The sequence below is a fragment of the Bison bison genome, unplaced genomic scaffold (genome assembly GCF_000754665.1).
Source record: "Bison bison bison isolate TAMUID 2011002044 unplaced genomic scaffold, Bison_UMD1.0 scf7180017864471, whole genome shotgun sequence".
NCBI classification, from domain to species: domain Eukaryota; kingdom Metazoa; phylum Chordata; class Mammalia; order Artiodactyla; family Bovidae; genus Bison; species Bison bison.
The window spans coordinates 25581035-25602545 of record NW_011495032.1 but is presented as its reverse complement, the minus strand read 5'-3'; the positions used below and the strand labels follow the sequence as shown (position 1 = coordinate 25602545).

The 21511-nt window shown below is 33.8% G+C and overlaps 1 protein-coding gene across 8 annotated transcripts in view; it reads right to left on the bottom strand.

Moving 5' to 3' along the window:
• NBEAL1 (neurobeachin-like 1) overlaps positions 1-21511 on the bottom strand; it is a 157066-nt gene that overhangs the window by 68083 nt on the left and 67472 nt on the right. For all 8 annotated transcript variants that reach the window (XM_010861006.1, XM_010861007.1, XM_010861003.1 and 5 more), the window contains 14 exons: positions 20381-20684; positions 17586-17671; positions 16709-16798; positions 13504-13672; positions 12943-13076; positions 12326-12485; positions 12120-12222; positions 11471-11627; positions 9994-10152; positions 8201-8360; positions 5459-5547; positions 1517-2092; positions 1004-1179; positions 18-171 (listed from right to left, as the gene is read on the bottom strand). In XM_010861006.1, coding sequence (XP_010859308.1) covers positions 18-171; positions 1004-1179; positions 1517-2092; positions 5459-5547; positions 8201-8360; positions 9994-10152; positions 11471-11627; positions 12120-12222; positions 12326-12485; positions 12943-13076; positions 13504-13672; positions 16709-16798; positions 17586-17671; positions 20381-20684 — 2517 coding nt within the window. The remainder of the gene's footprint in view (positions 1-17; positions 172-1003; positions 1180-1516; positions 2093-5458; positions 5548-8200; positions 8361-9993; positions 10153-11470; positions 11628-12119; positions 12223-12325; positions 12486-12942; positions 13077-13503; positions 13673-16708; positions 16799-17585; positions 17672-20380; positions 20685-21511) is intronic.

Here is a 21511-nt window from a genome sequence, read left to right as displayed (position 1 = left end):
AAAGAGATGTTACGCACCTTCTCAGTCCACATGTTCGAATTGACTAGTCCCTCTGATTGCAGGAAGTCCTGTATGATCAGTGTGAGTCGGAAAGCATTTTCAGCAGTTACTGGATTCATTTTTGCTTCTCTGTTTTCTGTGACGGCCCATTCTAACATCTTCTGTAGCAAACTAGGTATAAAGCAAAGTAAAACCACTTTATACTTATAAAAATAACAGGTCATTAAAAATTGAAAAGAAAACAGCAACAGCAAAGCCAGCTATTTATTAACAGGAGTGTATTTCCAAAGATAAACTCTCACTGGCAGGTATCATAAGACATTGTGGATGGATTTTAGTAACAATGAAACCACTTTTTCATCTCTGGAGTATCTATCTTAAATATAACCTAATACTAAAAGGCAGAGTAAAAGTTACCGGTTTTACTTTACCTTTAAAAAAAAAAAAAAAGCTATGAAAATAATTGACATTCTGGCCATGAGATATTTAAAAGTTTCTTTTAAAGCTGAATTTGGAAATGTTAGGGAAGAAAGCCTTATGCCTTACACAGAATCTAGCTCTGTGCAAAAACAAGGAAGTAATTCTGTTGCAGTATGCTGCTGTTACAGTGTCCTACCATATGCCTGGAACTCAAAGCTTTAGAGGAGTAATTTTCATGGAAACACTACTCCCTTCCTTTAGCATGGAAGCACTCAAACCTGGGCTAGACTATAGAACACAAAGCACCAAGTCCTTAGACACTAAAGGAAACAACTGAAACAATGAGTGTATAATCACCCCAAACCAAATTAATGTAAGATTTAAATCTCTTCACATTGGAGTTTGCTTTGTATTTCTCTCTAGATCCCACTAGAATGGCAACAGACAGGAAAAGGGCTGAGCACAAAGCTTCCCCTTTTCTCTCTCCCTACCCAGTGAATACGGAATAAATGTTCAATAACAAATATTTTAGATTCCTGCCCACTTTCAAAAGCAGAGGGGATATCACTAACGGAATGCTTACACTAGTTTTATTTCATCTGATGGTCGAAGTAGCTCACTGGATATTCCTGGTTTAGTTAGTGCTGAAAACACTTGTCCCCGTTCAATCCAAGTATCATCATCAGACTTTTCTAGTCCCTTACACATTATACAGCTCAAAATATTGGTCAGTAACTGAATAAGCTCCTCCTCACATCTCTATAAAAAAGATAAATATAATATTAAATTATTGGAGGGAAGGGTTGTTAAAAACACATAAACAGAACTATCAGGTTTATAGATTATAATCATTTAACATATTTTTAAGGTGTCTGGATGAACCTAAAACTTTACTAGGAAGGCCCCAGAGATGTAAAGAGAAATAAGACACTGGCTTTGCTCTCAAGACACTCACCACTGTGGGACTTCTAGGTGTCTAATACCTTCAATCATGAGACTTGGAACATGAATAATATATGAAGCTATTAACAATTACACATTTCTGCGGTTAGACATATAAAAATAAAAACACATTTGGACAAATAAGGCATCTTACCTCTTTGTTTTCAAGTAAAGAGAAGTCATCACTAAAACCCACTTCATTTGTGACGCTGCTTTCTTTGTCAGGCTGTACAGGAAATGGCTTCATGGACTCTACTGGGGAAGGAGTGCTAGGCAGGCTGTCTGGCATTTGACTTCCACCATCACTCAGTTCACATGAATCAATTCCACTGAGATCTAAACTCAGAGGTGAAGGGTTATTATGCCAGAATTCTTCTTGATTCTCTGATTTGAAAGATAATTCTCCCATCGAGCTATCTTCTTGAAATAATGGCATGTTTGAGTCTAGAGAATGTCTATCCTCCAAACTCCACTCATCTGAAGACACATGAGCTGAGGCAAAAGAGGCAATTTTTTCTTCATCTGTCTTTTCGTCAAAGTTCCTCTTCATATCTTCCACTGATATATTTTTATCATTGTCTTTCACTATAATAGCCCTATTGTGCTTATGAAGAGGATTTCCATTTTCAAAATTTGCTTTTAAAAAAAGCTTAACTAAGGTGTCTTGCCAGCCCACTTGTTGAGATATCTGATGTGCTGCATCTGGCTGGGACTGCAAAATCTGTAGCATCTGCAAAGAGATTAAGAATGCAAAAATTTGTCAAAAGGTAAATGGTACTTTACATCAGAAACAGTTTCAGTTATTTCATGACAAAGTAATTTAATAAAAACTTTGGAGGATACATTTTCAACAGATTATGTTCTTAACTAGATTACAGACTATTTGGAGGGCAGACACTTCGTTCGCAACTAATCTGAGTATGAGTCATTGTATATCTAGAGTAGGGATATATTCAAATATTTGCTGAAAGATAAAAAAGAAAAAAGATAAAATAATCCTGCACATACCAACATACTCATGTTACTAACTTAATTTGGTCAGAGAAAAAATATAAACTGATTTAAGGCATATATAAAATGTAATAAAGTTATATCCTCTCAACTAAATACTCTCCATGAGCCTACTATATTTGTTTAGCAAATACTGAGCATCAACTATGTGCCAAAGTACTGGATAGTTCCGAGACTTTGGCTACCTACTGCCAAGAGCTGACTCACTGGAAAAGACCCTGATGCTGGGAAAGATTGAAGGCAGGAGGAGAAGGTGACAACAGAGGATGAGATGGTTGGATGGCATCACCGACTCAGTGGACATGAGTTTGAGCAAGCTCCGGGAGACGGTGAAGGACAGGGAAGCCTGGTGTGCTGCAGTCCACAGAGTCACAGAGAGTCAGACATGACTTAGAAATGAACAACAACTATGTACCACGCACAGTTCTGACACTGCTGCTGCTGCTGCTGTCACTTCAGTCGTGTCTGACTCTGTGCAACCCCAGAGACGGCCTCCTACCAGGCTCCTCTGTCCCTGGGATTCTCCAGGCAAGAACACTGGAGTGGGTTGCCATTTCCTTCTCCAAGGCATGAAAGTGAAAAGTGAAAGTGAAGTCACTCAGTCGTGTCCAACTTTTAGCGACCTCATGCACTGCAGCCTACCAGGCTCCTCTGTCCATGGGATTTTCCAGGCAAGAGTACTGGAGTGGGGTGCCATTGCCTTCTCCGGTTCTAACACTAGGGTTTGGGGAATCATTAGAACACACAAGAAACTTTGAAAGACCCTAAGTACACAAAGAATAATGTCCCATATCATTTCCCCCCCAAAGCAAAGTTAATGGGTTGCTTTTGCAAAAACATTTTTTTTTCATTAACTCTATATGGTGCAAACAAACAAAAACTGAACTTTAATTCCAGAAAACTATTTCCAATGAGATGGATGCTGCTATTTAGCTAGAATAAGAAACTGAAATTAAAGAGAAGATATTGACTTGACAATGTGTATGATCTCTAGAATCCCAAATGACTTCATATTTTTTGGATTAAAAAAAAAATTTCAAACACTGTATCAGAAATGCTGTTAAAAGTGGTCTGGCCCCAGAACCCAAGTGCTCCCCACTACACCACACTGCCTTCTGGTAGAGAATAGGAAGGGTACTGGGGAAGAGCAAAGCCCAACCATAGAGCATAAAGAACTCTACTTAGTACTCTGTAATGATCTATATGGGAAAAGAATATTTAAAAGTGGATATATGTATAACTGATTCACTTTGCTGTATAGCAGAAATACAACATTGTAAATCAACTGTATTTCAAAAAAATTACTTAAAAAACAAAAAAAAATTTATAAGAAATGCTGTTAGGATCTTTAAGATTTAAATCGCAAAGCAAATTAACTTCTAAGTAGATGGAAAGAACTCAGCTCCCAGTGTTTATAGAGTATCTCTTTATCAGAATTTCTAACTCTGACAAATTTCATAGCAGGAGATGAATTATATCAGTGTGGACTTCAAAATTAATGGTTCTTATGTACACTGATGCTGGCACAGAAAGCAGTTGGGTCAAAGTGAGTTACAATGACATGTTAAGTATCTTTCCTCACTTAATGCTGTCAATCAGTGAGCTACTATGCCTCTGTCAGTGCAAACTGTCAGCTTTAAACATACTAAATCTTGGTGGGCAAAGAAAACTTTTCATGATTTTAAAGTTTCCATGAAATAAGACTTATTGTGCAGCTATTTTATAAACACCTAATGAATAAAAACTAGGCTGCACTGGGAGAGGTTTCTAATTGCACACTGAGAGGAAAAGATAAATTTACATTTTTCTTGCTTCAAGAAAAATATAGCAAAATCCATTAATATGTAAAATATGAAAACTCTCTGAAGAGCTATTACATTTCATGAATTATGTCCTACATATGTATTACCACAGACAGGTAAATATCTGTGTTAAAAAAAAAAGCTCCTAACAGAAGTTTGTTAACATGTAAAACAGGAAACAATCTAAAATGTCCATCAATAGGAAACCAGACTATACTTCATAGGACAGTCATAGAATAAAAAACTATGCAGCTGTTAAAGAGAAACATGGGAACTTTCCTGTGGTACAGTGGATAAGAATCCACCTGCCAATGCAGGAGACATGGGTTTGATCCCTAGTCCAGGAACATTCCACACGCTGCAGGGCAATTAAGCCCGTGCACCACAACTACTGAGCTCATCATGTCTAGAGCCCGTGAGCTGCAACTGATGAGTCTGCATGCCACAAGTACTGAACCCCAAGCACCTAGAGCCCTCGCTCTACAACAAGAGAATCCACTGCAATGAGAAGCCCGCGCACCACAACAAAGAGAAGCCTTTTGCTCACCAAAACTAGAGAACACCTGCGTGGAGCAACAAAGATCCAGTGCAATCAATCAATAAATAATAAATAAAATAAAAATTAAAGAAAAAAGGAGAAATATATATCCAGATTTACTGGTGGAAAAGTACTGTGACATAATTAGGGAACAAAATTTAAAAGAAAAGCAAGGAAGCAAATTAAATACCAGACTGGTCATTGGTTGCCAGTAGAAAAGGTTTTAAGCAGGAAGAAACACATGGGATAACCATTCATCAACTTAGTTAAAGGTTAAATAAGTGGACTGAAGGCAAATCATTGTTGGAATACACTCATAAACTACAGAAAACCCTTTCCATAAAGGTCAAAAGATTCAGAAACTCTAAAATATGGTATATGAATTAGAAAAGGTCACAACTGAAGGATCTTAATACAGAAAATACGCTCTGGGAATGTATTTTTGACTCTGGGAAGGGCATTATTTCCAGGAGCTCATGTATGGTGAAGAAGAACAAATTTGTATGCTATATTTCTTATTATTACATAAAGTTGCTGCTGCTGCTAAGTCACTTCAGTCGTGCCCGACTGTGTGACCCCATAGACAGCAGCCCACTAGGCTCCCCTAATTCACTTCAAAAAAGTAAACTATAACATTATGTCATATAAAAGATATTAGAACTTATATCTGGTGAAAAATACTTAATCTAAAGGTTATTCACAATAATACTGAAATTCTTAGAGTATATTTTTAAAGTTTACTAACCTTTCTGCAGATGACCACCCTGACATTTATATAGGCTCTGTGAGATATATATACCACAGATAACAGATCTTTGAAATTAATAGCAGGATCTATGATAGAAAAAAAAAACAGTTAAAATTAAGTACTAGAGAAAAAACAAGAAAGATATGTGTTAATAGTTATATATAAGCTGACATATTCATTTCATTTATACTTTTTTCCTGCTGTCAACAAACATGCCTTTTACCCCCAACTTTATTAAGATATAACTGACATAAAAACATGGTTTAAGGTGCAAAACACAATGATTTTATATATATATATATAGTGAAATGATTATACAATAAAGTTATTTAACACATCCATTATCTCACATAGTTACCATATTTCTTTTTGTGGTGAGGACATTTAAGGTCTTAGCAACTTACAAATACACAACACTGTATTGTTAACTACAGTCACCATGTTATAACTTAGATCCACAAAACATACTTAATTTACAACTGAAAGTTTTCACTCTTTGTACCTTTACCCATTTCCCTCACTGCCCCAGCTCTGGCAACCATTCGTCTACCCTGTTTCTCACTTTTTCCACCCCCATAGGTTAAGTGAGATCACATGGCATTTGTCCTTCTTTGCCTGACTTACTTCACTTACCAGATTGCCTTCTAGGCTTTTCCATGTTGTTGCAAATGGCAGGATTTCCTTCTTTTATATGGCCAATATTCACACATATATACATGCCTGACTTTTGTTACTGATTTATCTGTCAATGGACACTTAGGTTGTTTCTGTATCTTGACCATCAAGAATGATGGTATAATAAACATAGCGGTGCAGATCATACCTCTTTGAGATATGATTTCATTTCCTTTAGATATATACCCAGAAGAAGAACCGCTGAATCATGTGGTAGTTCTATTTTTAATTTTTTAAGAACCTTCCAAAGTGGCTGCGAATTCATATCCGTTGAATCTGAGCTGACTAGATGTGAATTCAATGGACAGTCAGCTCAAATTTAATGAACTCATGTCCACTGGCATGAATTTGAGCAAAATCCAGGAGAGAGTGGGCAGAGGAGCCTGGCATGCTGCAGTCTATGGGGCTGCAGGGAGTTAGACACAATTAAGAGACTGAAAACCAACAGTAGTGGCTGCACCAATTTATAACACATTCCCACCAACAGCACACAAGGGTTCCCTTTTCTCCATATCCTCACCACCAGCACTTTTTATCTCTTCTCTTTTTGGTAACAGCCAAACTAACAGGTGGGAGGTGATATCTCACTGTGTTTTTGATGTTCATTTCCCTTAGAATCAAGGATGTTGAGTATATTTTCATGTATTTGTTGGCCATTTGTATATCTTCTTTGGAAAAATGTCTATTCACATCCTTTGCTCATATTTTAATTGGATTTTTTGCTATTGAGTTGTATGATTTCCTTATATATTTTAGATATTAACTCCTTATAAGATTTGATTTATAAACATTTTCTCCTATACTATAGACTGTATGTATATACTTTTTGTATAAAAGACTTTTCCTTTTGTTGATGGTTCCTTTTGTTATGTAGAAGTTTTCTGGTTTGATCTAATCCCATGGTTTATTTTGATTTTTATTACTTTTGTTGTCTTACGCAAAAAATCATTGCCAAAACAAAGGTCAAACAGCTTTTCCCCTATGTTTTCTTCTAGTATTTTTACAGTTCAATTCTTACACTTAACCCTTTAATCTACATGAGTTAATTTTTGTGGGTGGTGTATGGGTCCATTCTCATTCTTTTATAAATGGATATTCAGTTTTCCCAACCACGTTTATTGAAGAGACTATCTTCCCTCCATTGAGTTCAGGGATCCCTTATCAAATACTAGTTTACTGTACATGCGTAGTTTTATTTCTGGGCTCTTGATTCTGTTTCACTTTTTTGTGTGACTATTTTTATGCATACTGGAGCACACTCTTTTGATTACTACAACTTTGTAGTATAGTTTGAAATCCCAAAGTATGATGCCTCCAGCGTTCTGCTTTCTCAAAAAAAGAATGATACATAATAGTCACATAAATGCCGAAATAACTGTTTCATTTTGGTTAAGAATCACAGATACGTTTAAATTTTACAAAGACAATAGTTTTAGAATGTTCAACATCTTCCTCAGTAAACCCAAAATAGCTGTTGTTTGATTGCCTAAACATACTGTCCAAACTGCTTGGATGTTATACTTGTATTACCTTCTTATGTATATGTCTTATCAATAAAATGATAAACCACTCAAGACAAAGAAGCTTATCTTAGCTCTTTCTGAATCTCTAGCATCTGATATAAATTCCATAGTTTGTAGTAAGTACTAACACAAAGGTTTATAAAAGAAAAATCAAAAACAAAAAAGAATATCTAAAATTAGTTTTCATTTTTCCTTTAAGATTTTAAGCTCTGTAAAGAAAAACAATATCTTGTACACGTTTTCTCTAATGTCCTTTTCTTTTTACATAGTCAATTATTTGCTTATCACTCAGTCAATAAACATCTACTGAAGGCATGCCAAGTAAGGTTCCATGCTATGCTCTGGGGAAAAACAACAAAGGTATATTTGAAACAGTATCCGATGAAAGCCTTGCTGAATCAAGTAACAGGTAATTTTAAAAGCAACCTGAGGAAAGAGGGGGAAAGAACCTTCTGAAGAAAAAAAATTTAGAGCCATCAAGTAGAATTATATGATGATGAAGAACATTTCTATGCATCAGTATTTTTAGCCTTGGTCATACCTGTATTTATAATTTGATTGGTGAGACTTTTAATGAGAGAAGTATTAACAGGTGCTTCATTAAGAAGGAGTCCAAATCCTGAGTAGCCAACTTCTCTGAGTCGAATACGTTGTTTACTTCGTTCATAAACATTTGTGCATTTCAACATCTGTTCCATAACCTGGGCACAATGGTAATATATTCATCTCAATATAGAAAACTAAGAACTGTTGTCACTTAGGTTAACATTGAATAAATATTAGTGTACAATGTTTTTGAAGCATCATTTTATTCCTCAAGAATTTTTTAAAAATGGCACTAATAGGGAAGACTATTCCATATCTTGCTATAATTAAAAAATGAACTTAAAAGCAACTGCATTTGAATAATTAATATGTTTCAAACCCTGATTTATATCAATTTCTTAGTAGATAAAAGAAATAATTTAAAATTTTCTTTTAGTGGCCTAAAGTGTAGAGGGAAAAAATCCTGTAGCTTGCAAGAAGAACAAACGTGTGCTCTGAAATATAAGAAAGATACTTCTAGATCAATCTAGTAATCTATTTATGTGATAGTTGTCAAAATAATTTTCAACAACAAGGAAATACTGTGAAACACCTCATCCATATGTTAAAATGGAAGAATAAATTAGTAACCTCAAACATCTTGAAGGTAAATCAATAATTTTACAAAATGACATACTGAAAGCTTTTATGAAAGGGTAATCTTGGCAAAAGAGTATCATGAACAACCTCTGCGGGGCCATTTTTGAAGAAATGACATTAAATCTCCATATAGGAACCGTGTATGGGTGCATGCTTTAAAGAATAGCTTCTTTAAATTGGTCATCATAACCAATACTCAGGAGAGACTATGTCAGACCATCATTAACGTACTTTTGTTTTCCAAAATTTAGGAATTCCATATTAAGGCAATCCAAACATAACCCCACAAGTAGACTTTATGTCACACTAATGATGTAGGGGAAACAACTGTCACAGGCAATTTGGCATAACAAAGGATGAAAAAAATGCATTTGCAGTAGAAATATGACTGACTTTTTAAATTGTAGTTAACCAAAAAGGTGGAGAGGGTGGCTTCAGTCCAAGTTCAAAGTCTGGGATATTCTGGAAAGCTTAATAAAACATGTCCTACATCCTTTAACAAGTTACTAATTTTTCGACTTCAGTTTCATCTGTAACATGATAATAATAATATCCACTTCATAAAGTTGCTGCAAGGACTATATAAACTATACATAAAATGGGCTTAAAGAAGTAAAAGTGAAGTTGCTCAGTTGTGTCTGACTCTTTGTGACCCCACGGACTATAGCCTACCAGGCTTCTCCGTTCATGGGATTTTCCAGGCAGTAATACTGGAGTGGGTTGTCATTTCCTTCTCCAGAAGATCTTCCCAACCCAGGGATTGAACCCAGGTCTCCCACATTGTAGGCAGACGCTTTACTGTCTGAGCCACAAAATGGGCTTAGTGCTTGATAAATAGTGGGTGCTAAATAAGCTTAGTATGATGGGCTACACAGACCCACTGGAAGTCAAAAGGAGTTAAGAGTTTTTCTATTGAGTATGACAAAGTGGATTTTCCACTGAAATTACTAATCAGATTATAATAATATAGTTTTTAAATATACAAACAGCAAAAACATTAAAAATATATATCAAAACAAACCGAACAATTTAAAATTAGAAGTAGGGATGTGAAAAAAGAATTAACATTCATAGAATGGATATGTTCCAAGTAAATTCATATACCCACAAATGTCCCCAAATATAAAGATGCTTAAGACATGTTTGTACCTTAAAAATGATTTCTCTTAGTTTGTCAGAGTACTTCTGATTTAAGAGTAAGGCATAAAGTATGTCAGCATTTCCAGGTTCAAACAGCAGTAAGAAAAGCTGACCTCTATTTGGGCTGGTACGTAGGAGACTGAAGAGTATGTCCAAAATTCCAAGAAGCTTTTAAAATTAAGCAACAGAAAACAAATAACCACATTCATATACAGAAACACAAATAAAAGTCATAAACCACAGTTACTTAACTAAATTCAATATCCTCTAATGTTTTAGCTTAACTAGATTATCAGAAGTCTTCTGAACCTGCCTTGCCTTTTCCTTCATTATGCTTTTGTTTTATTCCATTTCCTTTTGCACATCCTCTCACTACCCACATTCATCTGCTGAACCTTTCTCTTCCATAAAGTCTTTCTCTTCCATACAGCTATCTCTTCCACAAAAGTCTTTCCTGGTTCCTCAACATCTAACACTCTCCTATGGAAATCTCATGTTACTTCACATTTCTCTTACAGATATTATCATGCTTTTTTTATTTTCATAATTACTTACAAACCTTTCTTATCAATCCCTGCCTTCATTAGGCTAAAAACAAGAATGATAATTCTTTCATCATTAAATACCTACAATACCTAGTATTATTCTATGTATATGTATAGTAAGTATTCAATAAATATATAGTTAAGTATGTAATAAATGTTTGACTAAATTGATCAAGAAAATATTATTAGCAATGAATCATAGCATAGGTGACAATACAGCAATCATGAAATAAGATGATTATTCATTATTCTAAATAATGAGAAGCTTTTGAAGTAGTTCAACCTTATAAGGAAATAGCCTAAGTTAATTTATCTATATAATACCAACTACAAAGTCATATAACCACTGATTACACAATGCATATTTCATGATAGAGGAAAAAATTCTTCAGTCAACATAAATTAAGGCTGCTCAGATTTGGTGTTGAGAGTGGTATAATACCAAAAGAACACAGAGACAGCAACAAAAACACCTATGGTTATATAGTTCCAGGTTTATCAGCTGTGTGACTTTTTAAGTTGAGTCACCTAATCTCTCTGAGCACATATTTTCAAATGTACACATGGGAAGAGTAATCACTGGTCTGCATATTTTATGTCAGTGGTCAAATTCTACCATACATCAGAATCACCTTGAGGGCTTGATTTGGACATATATTTGGATTTCTAAAACATTCTCAGGTAAGTGGGTCCATATATTGAGAACCACTGTCTTAAAGGGTAGCTCTGAGGTATAAATGAATAGTGTATGTGAAAGAATTTAAAAAATAGAAATAGTTATAATTTACTCTTTATGTAAAATTTTTATGAACCTATTAAATACTAAAATTTATGTGAGAAATCTACCTAGTAACTTTTGTTAATAGTTAAACATACAATACATAGCCTATGATACAGCAACTTAATTATTAAAACTAACAGGTTTATCAAGAGCATAATACCTGTTCTTCTTCATTGATAGCAGCTATGTAACCCATAATACTTTGTATCTCTTCATGAGTTCCGCCTTTGCTCAGAAAATATTTAATTAGTCCATACAAAGAAGTCCTTATTGTTCGAATATCATCGGGAGACAGCTCATTATATTTACAATCATTCCTAAAACAGAAAATAAACAAGAAACAACTGAAATTTTTAACTTTTACATCTTTGTACTTTTATATATAAAAGAATCCATAGTTTAAAAGATGTTTGCATGTAACTATTAGAATTCATAGTATCTTTGGCTTCTTTTTAAGAAAAACCTTTTTAAGTTAGGAGTTGCAATAATAAAGATATAAATTGTTAAAAATAGTTTATATATTATGTAGCAGACACAATTTTAAGTGCTTTACACATTAATATTTCATTTAATTTAATCCTCGAAATAAACATAGGAAATCATACAGTTCTTGTCACAAAGCAGAAAACCTTAGCACAGAAAAGTTGAGCAAGTTGCCCTTGTATGTGATCCCTTGTTCATCATTTTAACCTTCACAATGTCCTGGCTCTCTGAAGTTAAAGGCATCAGAACTTCTAGAAAATATAACAATCTAAGTGCTCCAACCAAGTAACAGACACATTATCAAACTGAGAAGAAGGACATCGTACCCATAATAAATCCTAAGTGTATCCAGGAGAAATTGTACACCATACTTCTTTCGGAAAACTCTCCTGCTGTCTTTGATGATGGTAGAAAGATACTGTATGTGACCTAAAATAGAAAGTTTACTCTTATATACCTAAAATAAAAGTCACATAGGTGGTAATAAATTTCTAAAGCAACTATAAAATTTTATCCGACAGCCTGAGCTTACCAATTCGAAAGGGAAAATCTCCACGGTTCCAAATACGGAAGTCAAAGAGTAAATACTGATACATTTGTTGCAGGAGCTGCATATTTTTCTCTAATGATACCTGTTCAATGAGTAACTGAATTGCCATCAATACATTAACATCCATCAAAGCACTAGGCACCTGAAATCCAAACAGAAGAAGGTTCTTGTAAAGTTCAGTTTAAACAATTGTCATTAAGCTATAATTTGAAATGATTAATTCAGAACATCTACTAAATATAAAAATTTTGGTTAGAAAAATATAAACAATTTAAACATTAATTTTTCTGATATAACTCTAGAACATATTCCTAAAATAGTCTTTAAATGATCAAATAACCCAAATACCAAAGTTAACACATAAGGTCCTGAATATCAAAGATTATACACTGTTATATGTAAGATAAGTAGTTCTTACATAAGGTGATTTCATAGAAATTTTTAAAAGCTGCTTGTGAAATAAATTATATTCACTAATATAACTTAAGTTATGATAGTATAAGTTTTAAAATATATTTATCTACTGGAAAGAAAAAGTCTCAATACTAACTGGTAATTACAATCATCAGAAATATCTGCAGAATATTAGACTAGCTCACCTTCTGAAGTAAGGCTCCAAGAACAGCAACTCCATGGGAGTGAATAAGGTTGTCCTGGTTAATAGGATGTCTTTGAATAAAGTGTTTCACAATCAAGATAAATGTTGCAATTAAATTTCTCTCGAGTCTTGACTCTGTGGGATTGTGAACAAGTCATTAATTATCATAATTACTCTAATCACTTTTATATCAGATGCTCTACATCATAATGCATATTGTAACAAACAAGGAATTGGGCTCAGGAATTTGCATCCTAAAGGTCACTTGCAGAACATAAATATCACAGAAAACAGTGACTGCATATTATATATTTAAATACACATGTAAATATTTTCTCTACCATAAATTTAATAGTGTTGTCAGATTTCTGCTAACAGTACAAACTAAGGATAGTCAAGAGTACAGTCAACATCCTAAGTGTTTTGAACAAAGTATTATGAATCTTCTGAACTCCATTAGGAAAATTAGGAATGGACCACTTCAGCTACAAATGGTAGCAAGGCATTTCCAATTAATTCTCACATTTCTCAATGACCATTTCACATTAATTCAGCTAAATACCTGATGCCTTTGTGGAGGTCAATACCACCCAATCTCCTTCTACAGGTGTTATCAACTCAGAAACTGTGCTTTCATTCAATCCTTCAGGAATCTGTCCTTCACCAAAGTGGCTGATTTGTTCCAATAGAGGAAAGAGTACATTTAATCCACCTATGCAATTTATAACATCCTGAAAGAGGAAACCACAGTTGATTAATCTTAAGATGCATGGGCAATTTTATCATTTAATACCTATTCAGCATGTATGAGGTTATAATTTGCTAAAGTTTTAAGCAAGGTGTACAACAGCCTAAGCTAAAGGAACCTTGTATGGGCATATATATGCTTTAAGGGCAGCCTCAAGGGTCACCATAATGAATACTCAAGAGAGACAAAGCCAGATCATTTTTTTAAATTTATATCTAATTGAAGAAAAATTGCTTTACAATATTGCATTGGTTTCTTCCATGCATCAACATTAATCTGTCTTAGGCACACATGGTACACATATGCCCCTCCTTCTTCAACACCCCTCCCACCTCCCACACCTTGCCACCCCTCTAGGTTGTTACACACCCCCAGTTTGAGTTCCCTGTTTCATACAGCAAATTCCCATTGGCTATCTATTTTACATAAGGTAGTGTATATGTTTCCATGCCACTGTCTCCATTCATCCATCTCTCCTTCCTCTCCCACTCCATGTCCGTAAGTCTGTTTTCTATGTCTGTGTCTCCACTGCTGCCCTGCAAATAGGCTCATCATATCATCTTCCTAGATTCCATATATATGCATTAATATACAATATTTGTTTTTCTCTTTCTAACTTACTTCCCTCTGTATAATAGGCTCTAGTTCATCCATCTCATTAGAACTGACTCAAATGTGTTCCTTTTTATGTCTAAGTAATATTCCAACAGCTTGTTTATCCATTCATCTGTCAATGTACATCTAGGATGCTTCCACATCCTAGCTACTGTAAACAGTGCTGCCATGAACACTGGAGTGCATGTGTCTTTTTCAATTTTGGTTTCCTCAGGGTATATGCCTAGTGGTAGGATTGCTGGGTTGTATGGTAGTTTTATTTTTAGTTTTTTAAGGAATTTCCATACTGTTTTCCATGCTGGCTATATCCATTTACATTCTCACCAACAGTGCAAGAAGGTTCCCTTTTCTTCACACCCTCTCTAGCACTTGTTTGCGGGTTTTTTGATGATGGCCATTCTGACTGGTGTGAGGTGATATTTCATTGCAGTTTTGATTTGCAATTCTCTTAATAAAAAGTGATATTGAACATCTTTTCCTGTGTTTATTAGCCAGGCCAGACCATTTTTAATGCACCTCTGTTTTCCAAAGTTTACAAATTCAAAAGACAGGCAATCCAAACATGACCCTCTAAGTACATGTCATTATCATTAATGATGTAAGAAGTAACAACTGTCACAAGGCAATAAGGCATAACAAACAGGAGAATAAGTCATGAAAAAACAGAATGTATTTGCATTACAAATATGACTGACTCCTCTAAGTTTACAAAAAAGTGGAGTCAGTGGCTTCAACCTAAGTTCAAAGTGACTATTGTGGATAGCAAAATATATTCAGATATATTCAATATCTTAGACAAGTTATTTCCCAGGACTCAGTTTCCACATCTGTAAGATAAAGATAATATTAATTTCCACTCTGTAAAGTTGTTACAAGGATGAGGTAAGCTAACACACGAAAAGTGCTTAGTGCCTGACATATAGGGGGTGCTATGTAAGATTAGACTGCTAAAATGTTCTGAACTGCCATGTATACATAGCTTAAGTCTGTAAACAACTTCTTCCTAGTCTTTGCTTGTTTTTCATATTGATTTTTAAGGGCTTTGTAATCAGTAAACTAGAATTTTGGATGGAAAGCATTTTTTTCCAGTTGTCATTTAAATTTTTTTTTCTTTGATTTTGCTGCAGTATAAAAAAGCAATAGTCTTTTTCTTGATAATTGTTTCTTTTTGACTTCTGCATAGCTATATTCAAGGCTCAAAGACTGCTTTGAATTTCAAGTATAATGTATGACAGATAATCAGCTTTCTCTATATAAGTAATTCATAGAACTGGCCTTATAAAATCAATCTTATAGGTCATCAAAAGTTAACTTATAAACTGGCAAACTGTCATAAATCTTACTATGTTAACAGGTAAGAATAAGTGTTATCTCAAAGAGAAAAAAGCTTTATATCACATGAATAACATGAGAATAATACAAATTGATGGATTCATTTTAGCCCAGGCAGAATTATCCTAATGATTTCTATTCATTGAAACAATAAGCTTATATGATTGGTATTAAATGACTAGAAGATAAAAGGGTTTTATTTTCTTTGCTGATTTACCAGCAAGTTCCAACATAAATGTCTTTTATTTTTATTGTACTTAGGCTATAGTTTCTATTTAATATATCTTCTAAAGAAATTCTATATTTTAGAAACAGGATGTCTCTGACTTTCACATTAGCCCAAATAATCTTTACTAATTTATAATCACTCAGTCAATGATCTTATTGTATATCCCAGGCGCCAGGCACTGGTGGAAAAAGCAGTGGTCCCTTCTTTGAAGTTCTTAAGGACTACTGGAGAATCAAGCAAGCAAATCGTTAAACTATTCATGATGAGTGAAATAATAAAAACTGGTACAAGTACTCATGAGAAGAAGAGTACTTGGAAATAAGTAGAGGCCTTTAGACAGAAGCAAAAATATATCCAGATGAGACATAAATATGAGGCACAGGAAAAAGGCAAACCAGATGTGACAGCTAGACAGTGTGTTGGAGAAGAGGGAAAATTACTCTTTAACCTCAGAGAAGAACAATCTAAGTTTGTTTAAAGCTGATGGACAGGAGACTAGACAAGAAGTGTATGATATAGGAGAAAAGGGATAATCAGTGAAGTCTCTGAGGGTTTGAAATCTGTTACATAGTTTTAGGGATTAAATATCTTAAAAGTGGAGCAATTAATGAGGGCAGCATATTTTTCTTATGAAAACTGACAGCATAACTTAAAAAGATAACTAAGTTACAAAAAAATTAAATAGTCATTCAACTACTTATTTGTTTATCCTTCAAACTGTTCACCTGCAGATATTTTAAACTGGATTTACTCAGATCAATCTGGGGCTGCTCAAAAGACAAATGTTTTTAAAGGATCAGTCCACTTAGATAATATGCTGCCCAATGTTCACCATTAACTTACCTTAATGTCCCAGTTTACTACTTTGTTTCCTGTTAACCTTCCATGGAAACAATTAGTAGATAAATCAAGACAGATCGCATTTTTGCAGGCCTAAAAATAAAAGAAAAAGAATGGCAAACAGCTAAGCACAATTAAGACAAAACATAACTTTATATATGGAATATTTCATCATAATTTTAAAAGGTATATAGTATACTCAATGATAAGATGCCTACAATATTAAGTTTAGTGTTACTATTCTCTGTCTTTTAAAAGAATCAAGGACTAGATTCTAACACACTCACTCATAAAATGCAGGTCATTTCTGCTTGTCATCTGACAGATAAGTTTGAGCCAGAACTTATCATTCACTAATCATATAAGTTAAAATTCTTTCTATTCTAAACCAGTATGTGCAAAACAGATATTTTACTTTTTTTAAAAATTCAACGTCTTAGTCCCATTAGTACAAAAAATTATAATGACAGGAAAGTTAAACCACTGACATAAGACACTATTTTCCCTTATATTACCAACAATTTTAGTTATATTCAAATTAGGTTTTTCTGCAACTTTCTTTAACTGCTAAAGTTATCTGTTAATTTCCATTAAGGTTTATAAAGCAGGGAACTTCACATTTAAGTTGATTCATTAGTACAAATTCCCACTACAAGCATTCCCATTTATAATACTGGAATGACATAACATCTGAACCCTAGTTGAGAGCTGCAACATAATTTTTACTGCTCCCCATTTTCTTTTAAAAATTTATAATTTTTAATGATAATTCAAGCCCCTTCTTCTCAATTACCCATTGAAATGACAAAAGGAATAAAAATGGAATTTTAGTTCACAACATAGTTATAGCTACATGAACAGTCCACACATTTACTCTGACCTTTGCAGTGTAGTGAAGAAGGACGTTACCAGGCAGGTCAGCCATGTCAGACTCTTGAAATTTCCAAGGGCTTAAACAGTTTGGACCTAAAAATTATACACACACACAAACACACACGTATCATTGAATATATATGGCCTCCTCAGTTGTGTGTAATCAGAAAGAAATTTTTAATTAGCCGTTTCAAACGTCTTATATAATACAGTTAAAACACACTAGCCAAAATGTACTTTATTTTTATATCACCTCCAATTTATCCAACACAAGTAAAGTTGCAGGAAAGGGTTGATCAATGTCTACTACAGAAAAGAAATTTTATATAGCATCAAAAACTAATATAAAATATAACAAAGCTTATATATTTATTGAAAGTAAAACATTCAAAACTGTAAGATAAAATGGCAAAACAACCAATCAATAATGTGAATAGTTATTATAGAAATGGAATAACAAATGAGTGGAATAAGAATTACAAATAAAAAAAGATTATTGACTTTACTAACAAAATAAAAAAAAAAGTTAAAACAAGGTTCCAAAACCAATACAACATTCTAAAGCAATTTTTCTCCAATTAAAAAATAAATTAAAAACAATAAGGTTACATTTTACACAAAAAATAGAGAAAACAATATTAATCATTCCATCTTAATGCAGCAGTGGTGAGTCTGGTAGATTTTGTTACTGGTAGACATTGTCAATTGGTATATTCCTTATGGAAACTGATTAGGTAAAATGGAATTAAGAGCCATAAAAATATTCACCCACTTTAAATATTTATCCTGGGAACTTATCATAAGCAAATCCACCAAAGCATGAAAAAAAATTGGTAAAATAGTTCATCATATTTAATATTTGATGCTTTTATCAACATTAAAATTATAAACAATCTAAATCATACATAGTGAATTCAGTGAAATATCATGTAGCCATTAAAAATACTCATTTTTAATGATTACTATAAAACATTACTATTTAATGAATACTATAAAACAATTATTATTCATAGGAATAAAATTTGATGTAAGACAAACTAAGAGCAAAATCTAAGCTATATAGCTGTTAGGACTACACTAAATGATTTATTATTAACTTGGAATTTATTTAAATTAAAGATCAACTTCAAATGTTTTGATGAGTTTTAAAATAATGACAAGGTTCTAATACAAACTGTTAAAGTATGGACAGAGACATTCATCTCAAAACCCCATGTAATCTAAAAAGATATTTTGACAAATACTAAGCTAATTTGTTGATTTAATACACATAACTAGTTGTAGGCTTAACTCCTAAACATTCTACTAAAATACAGACATAATTTTGAAAACAGTTATGATCCAATAACAACCAGCATGTATCTTTAAAATCAGAGCCAAAAGAAAAAAATGGCCAAAACGAAAACAGCTTGTAATTTTATCAAAGGACTCCTTATTCTAATGCCTTCATGAATTCTTCAGATTATTATGATATAAATTATAAAAAATGACAAGTCTTGAATAAGACTCATGATTTTAGAATCAATTACGTGATTTCTTATACAGACAGACTTATATTTTGTTTCATCAATGTACTAAAATCTGTCAAAAGTACTGGCAGTACCATAGATTGTATTATGCGCCTCCTGCCCAAAATTTCACAATGTGACCGCATTTGAAGATAGGGACTTTAAGGGGTAACTAAGGCCAAATGACGCCCTAAGAGTCAGACCCTAATTTAATAGAGCCCGTTATAAAAAGAGGAAATACTCCCTGTGAGGATACAGCAAGAAGGCAGACACCTACAAGCCAGGAATAGAGGCTTCTCAGGAAACCAAGCCAGACGAAACCTGATCTTAGAATTCTAGCTTCTAGAAATGTGAGAAAACAGTGTTTAAACATCCAGTCTGTGGTATTTTGTTATGGCAGACCTAACAGAATAATACAAACAGTATTACTGATGATCTCTGAAATATTTCCCAATGTCTGCTTTATTTATGCCTACCAAAAAAGGTACGTGCATGCTAAGTCGCTTCAGTCATGTCCTACTCTTTGCGACTCTATGGACTGCAGACTGCCAGACTCCTCTGTCCATGGGATTTTCAAGGCAAGAATAGTTGAGTGGGTTGCCATGTCCTCCTCCAAGAAGGGATCTTCCCGACCCAGGTATAAAACCTGCATATCTTAAGTCTCCTGCATTGGCAGGCGGTTCTTTACCACTGCTGCTGCTGCTGCTAGTAAGTGCACTGTAATTAATTATGATGTACAATATACTTGAAAGTTGTTAAGAGAGTAAATCTTAAATGTTATTAACACACACATTAAAAAATGGTAATTATGGAAGGAGATGAAGATGTTAACTAACTTTATTATGGTAATCATTTTGCAATGTATGTGTATCAAATCAGCACATTGCATACCTTAACATTACGTTATATTGTCAAAATCACAATAAAGCCAAAGGGAATGAATGTATGGTGTGCGATAGGCTTCTCTTTCCCTTTCAGCTTTAATCAAAACAAGGACAATTGACCCTTAAATAATATGGGTTTGAACGCGATTGTTTTCAGTAGTAAATACTACAGTACTACAATTCTGTATCTACAATACAAAACCACACACACAAAGGAACCACATATACAGAGGATCAATTCTAAGTTATAGCTGGATTTCTAACTGCATGAAAGGTCGGCACCCCTAATCCTAGAGTTGTTCAAGGGCCAACTGTACACTCTTCAGATCAAATATATTCTCCAGAATAAATATAGGCAACAGAAAAAAACTATTTCAATTTAATTAGGCAGTATGATGGCACATGCTCACCTGCTAAATATAACGCCTTCACCTGAGGAGGCTGCAGTGCTTCATAGAAGATGATAACAGACCCCAGCTGACCCTCCAGAGATGTGGGGCATCCCCATTCACTGTCTTGGGTTCCAGCCGATATCAATTTGGTAATCAATTTTGATTTTTCAGTTGTCCCTCCCCAGGAGGCTGAAGACAAAATTCCACCAAATGATGTCCGATGAGGAGTAATAGGAGAAGAAAAAGGTGGATCTGGGATTTGGGATGGTGGAGGAGTGGTGGTTCTTTGCCCAGCCGAACCAATGCAGCAAGAAATAAAAGGCTAAAATATTAAGAAGCAAACAAACTTAATAAATTACACATTTTAAGTAAAACTTCATCCTCATATTTAAAATGAAACTACATAAAATTTAGCACCACACTAAAAAACAAAGGTTTATTTTTACTGGATCATGATGTGTGTGTGTGTGTATACATAAGACAACATTACAGATGTTACATTTGGCCTGTGGAATTTGGATGCATTACTTTTAAAACTCACTTTACATCCTTTTGTAAATTTTGAATGTTAATGAATGTATTTTTAAAATATTTTTTTGCTGTATTCTAAAATAGAGAAAACCACCTTTCTCCCTTAAAATTTATAAACAAAGAATTACACATCAGTTTAATACTGCTAATTACAGGTTATCCTGAAGTGATCACTGACATAAACAACAAGAAATTACTGGAATCCTAGAAGGACTTGGGAAATAACCTAATCCATTCCACTATCTTCAGAAAAGGCCCTTTCAAAAATATCCAAAAATTCTCAAAGAACTTTTATAATGTTCTATAAGAATCTTCTCAGTAAATAAATTCTACCTAACTACAATATAAAAATCTAAAGTTTCTTCACTGTTTTAAATTCATTGATGGCAAAGAGTCCATCATAACCATCTAATTATTTCATATACTTGGAGAGCTTTATTAAACAATCCTTCAGCCTGGTCTAGTCAATTTCTTTGGTTATCCTGTCATGAGCCTTTTTTTCTTCTAAGCATTAATTACATGTGTTTCGTCCTTGTTTTTCTTTATTATACGTTAGTCTGACTTCATCTACTGATGACAGGCAAATAGAATTATTACTTATTGTATCTTAGTATATAG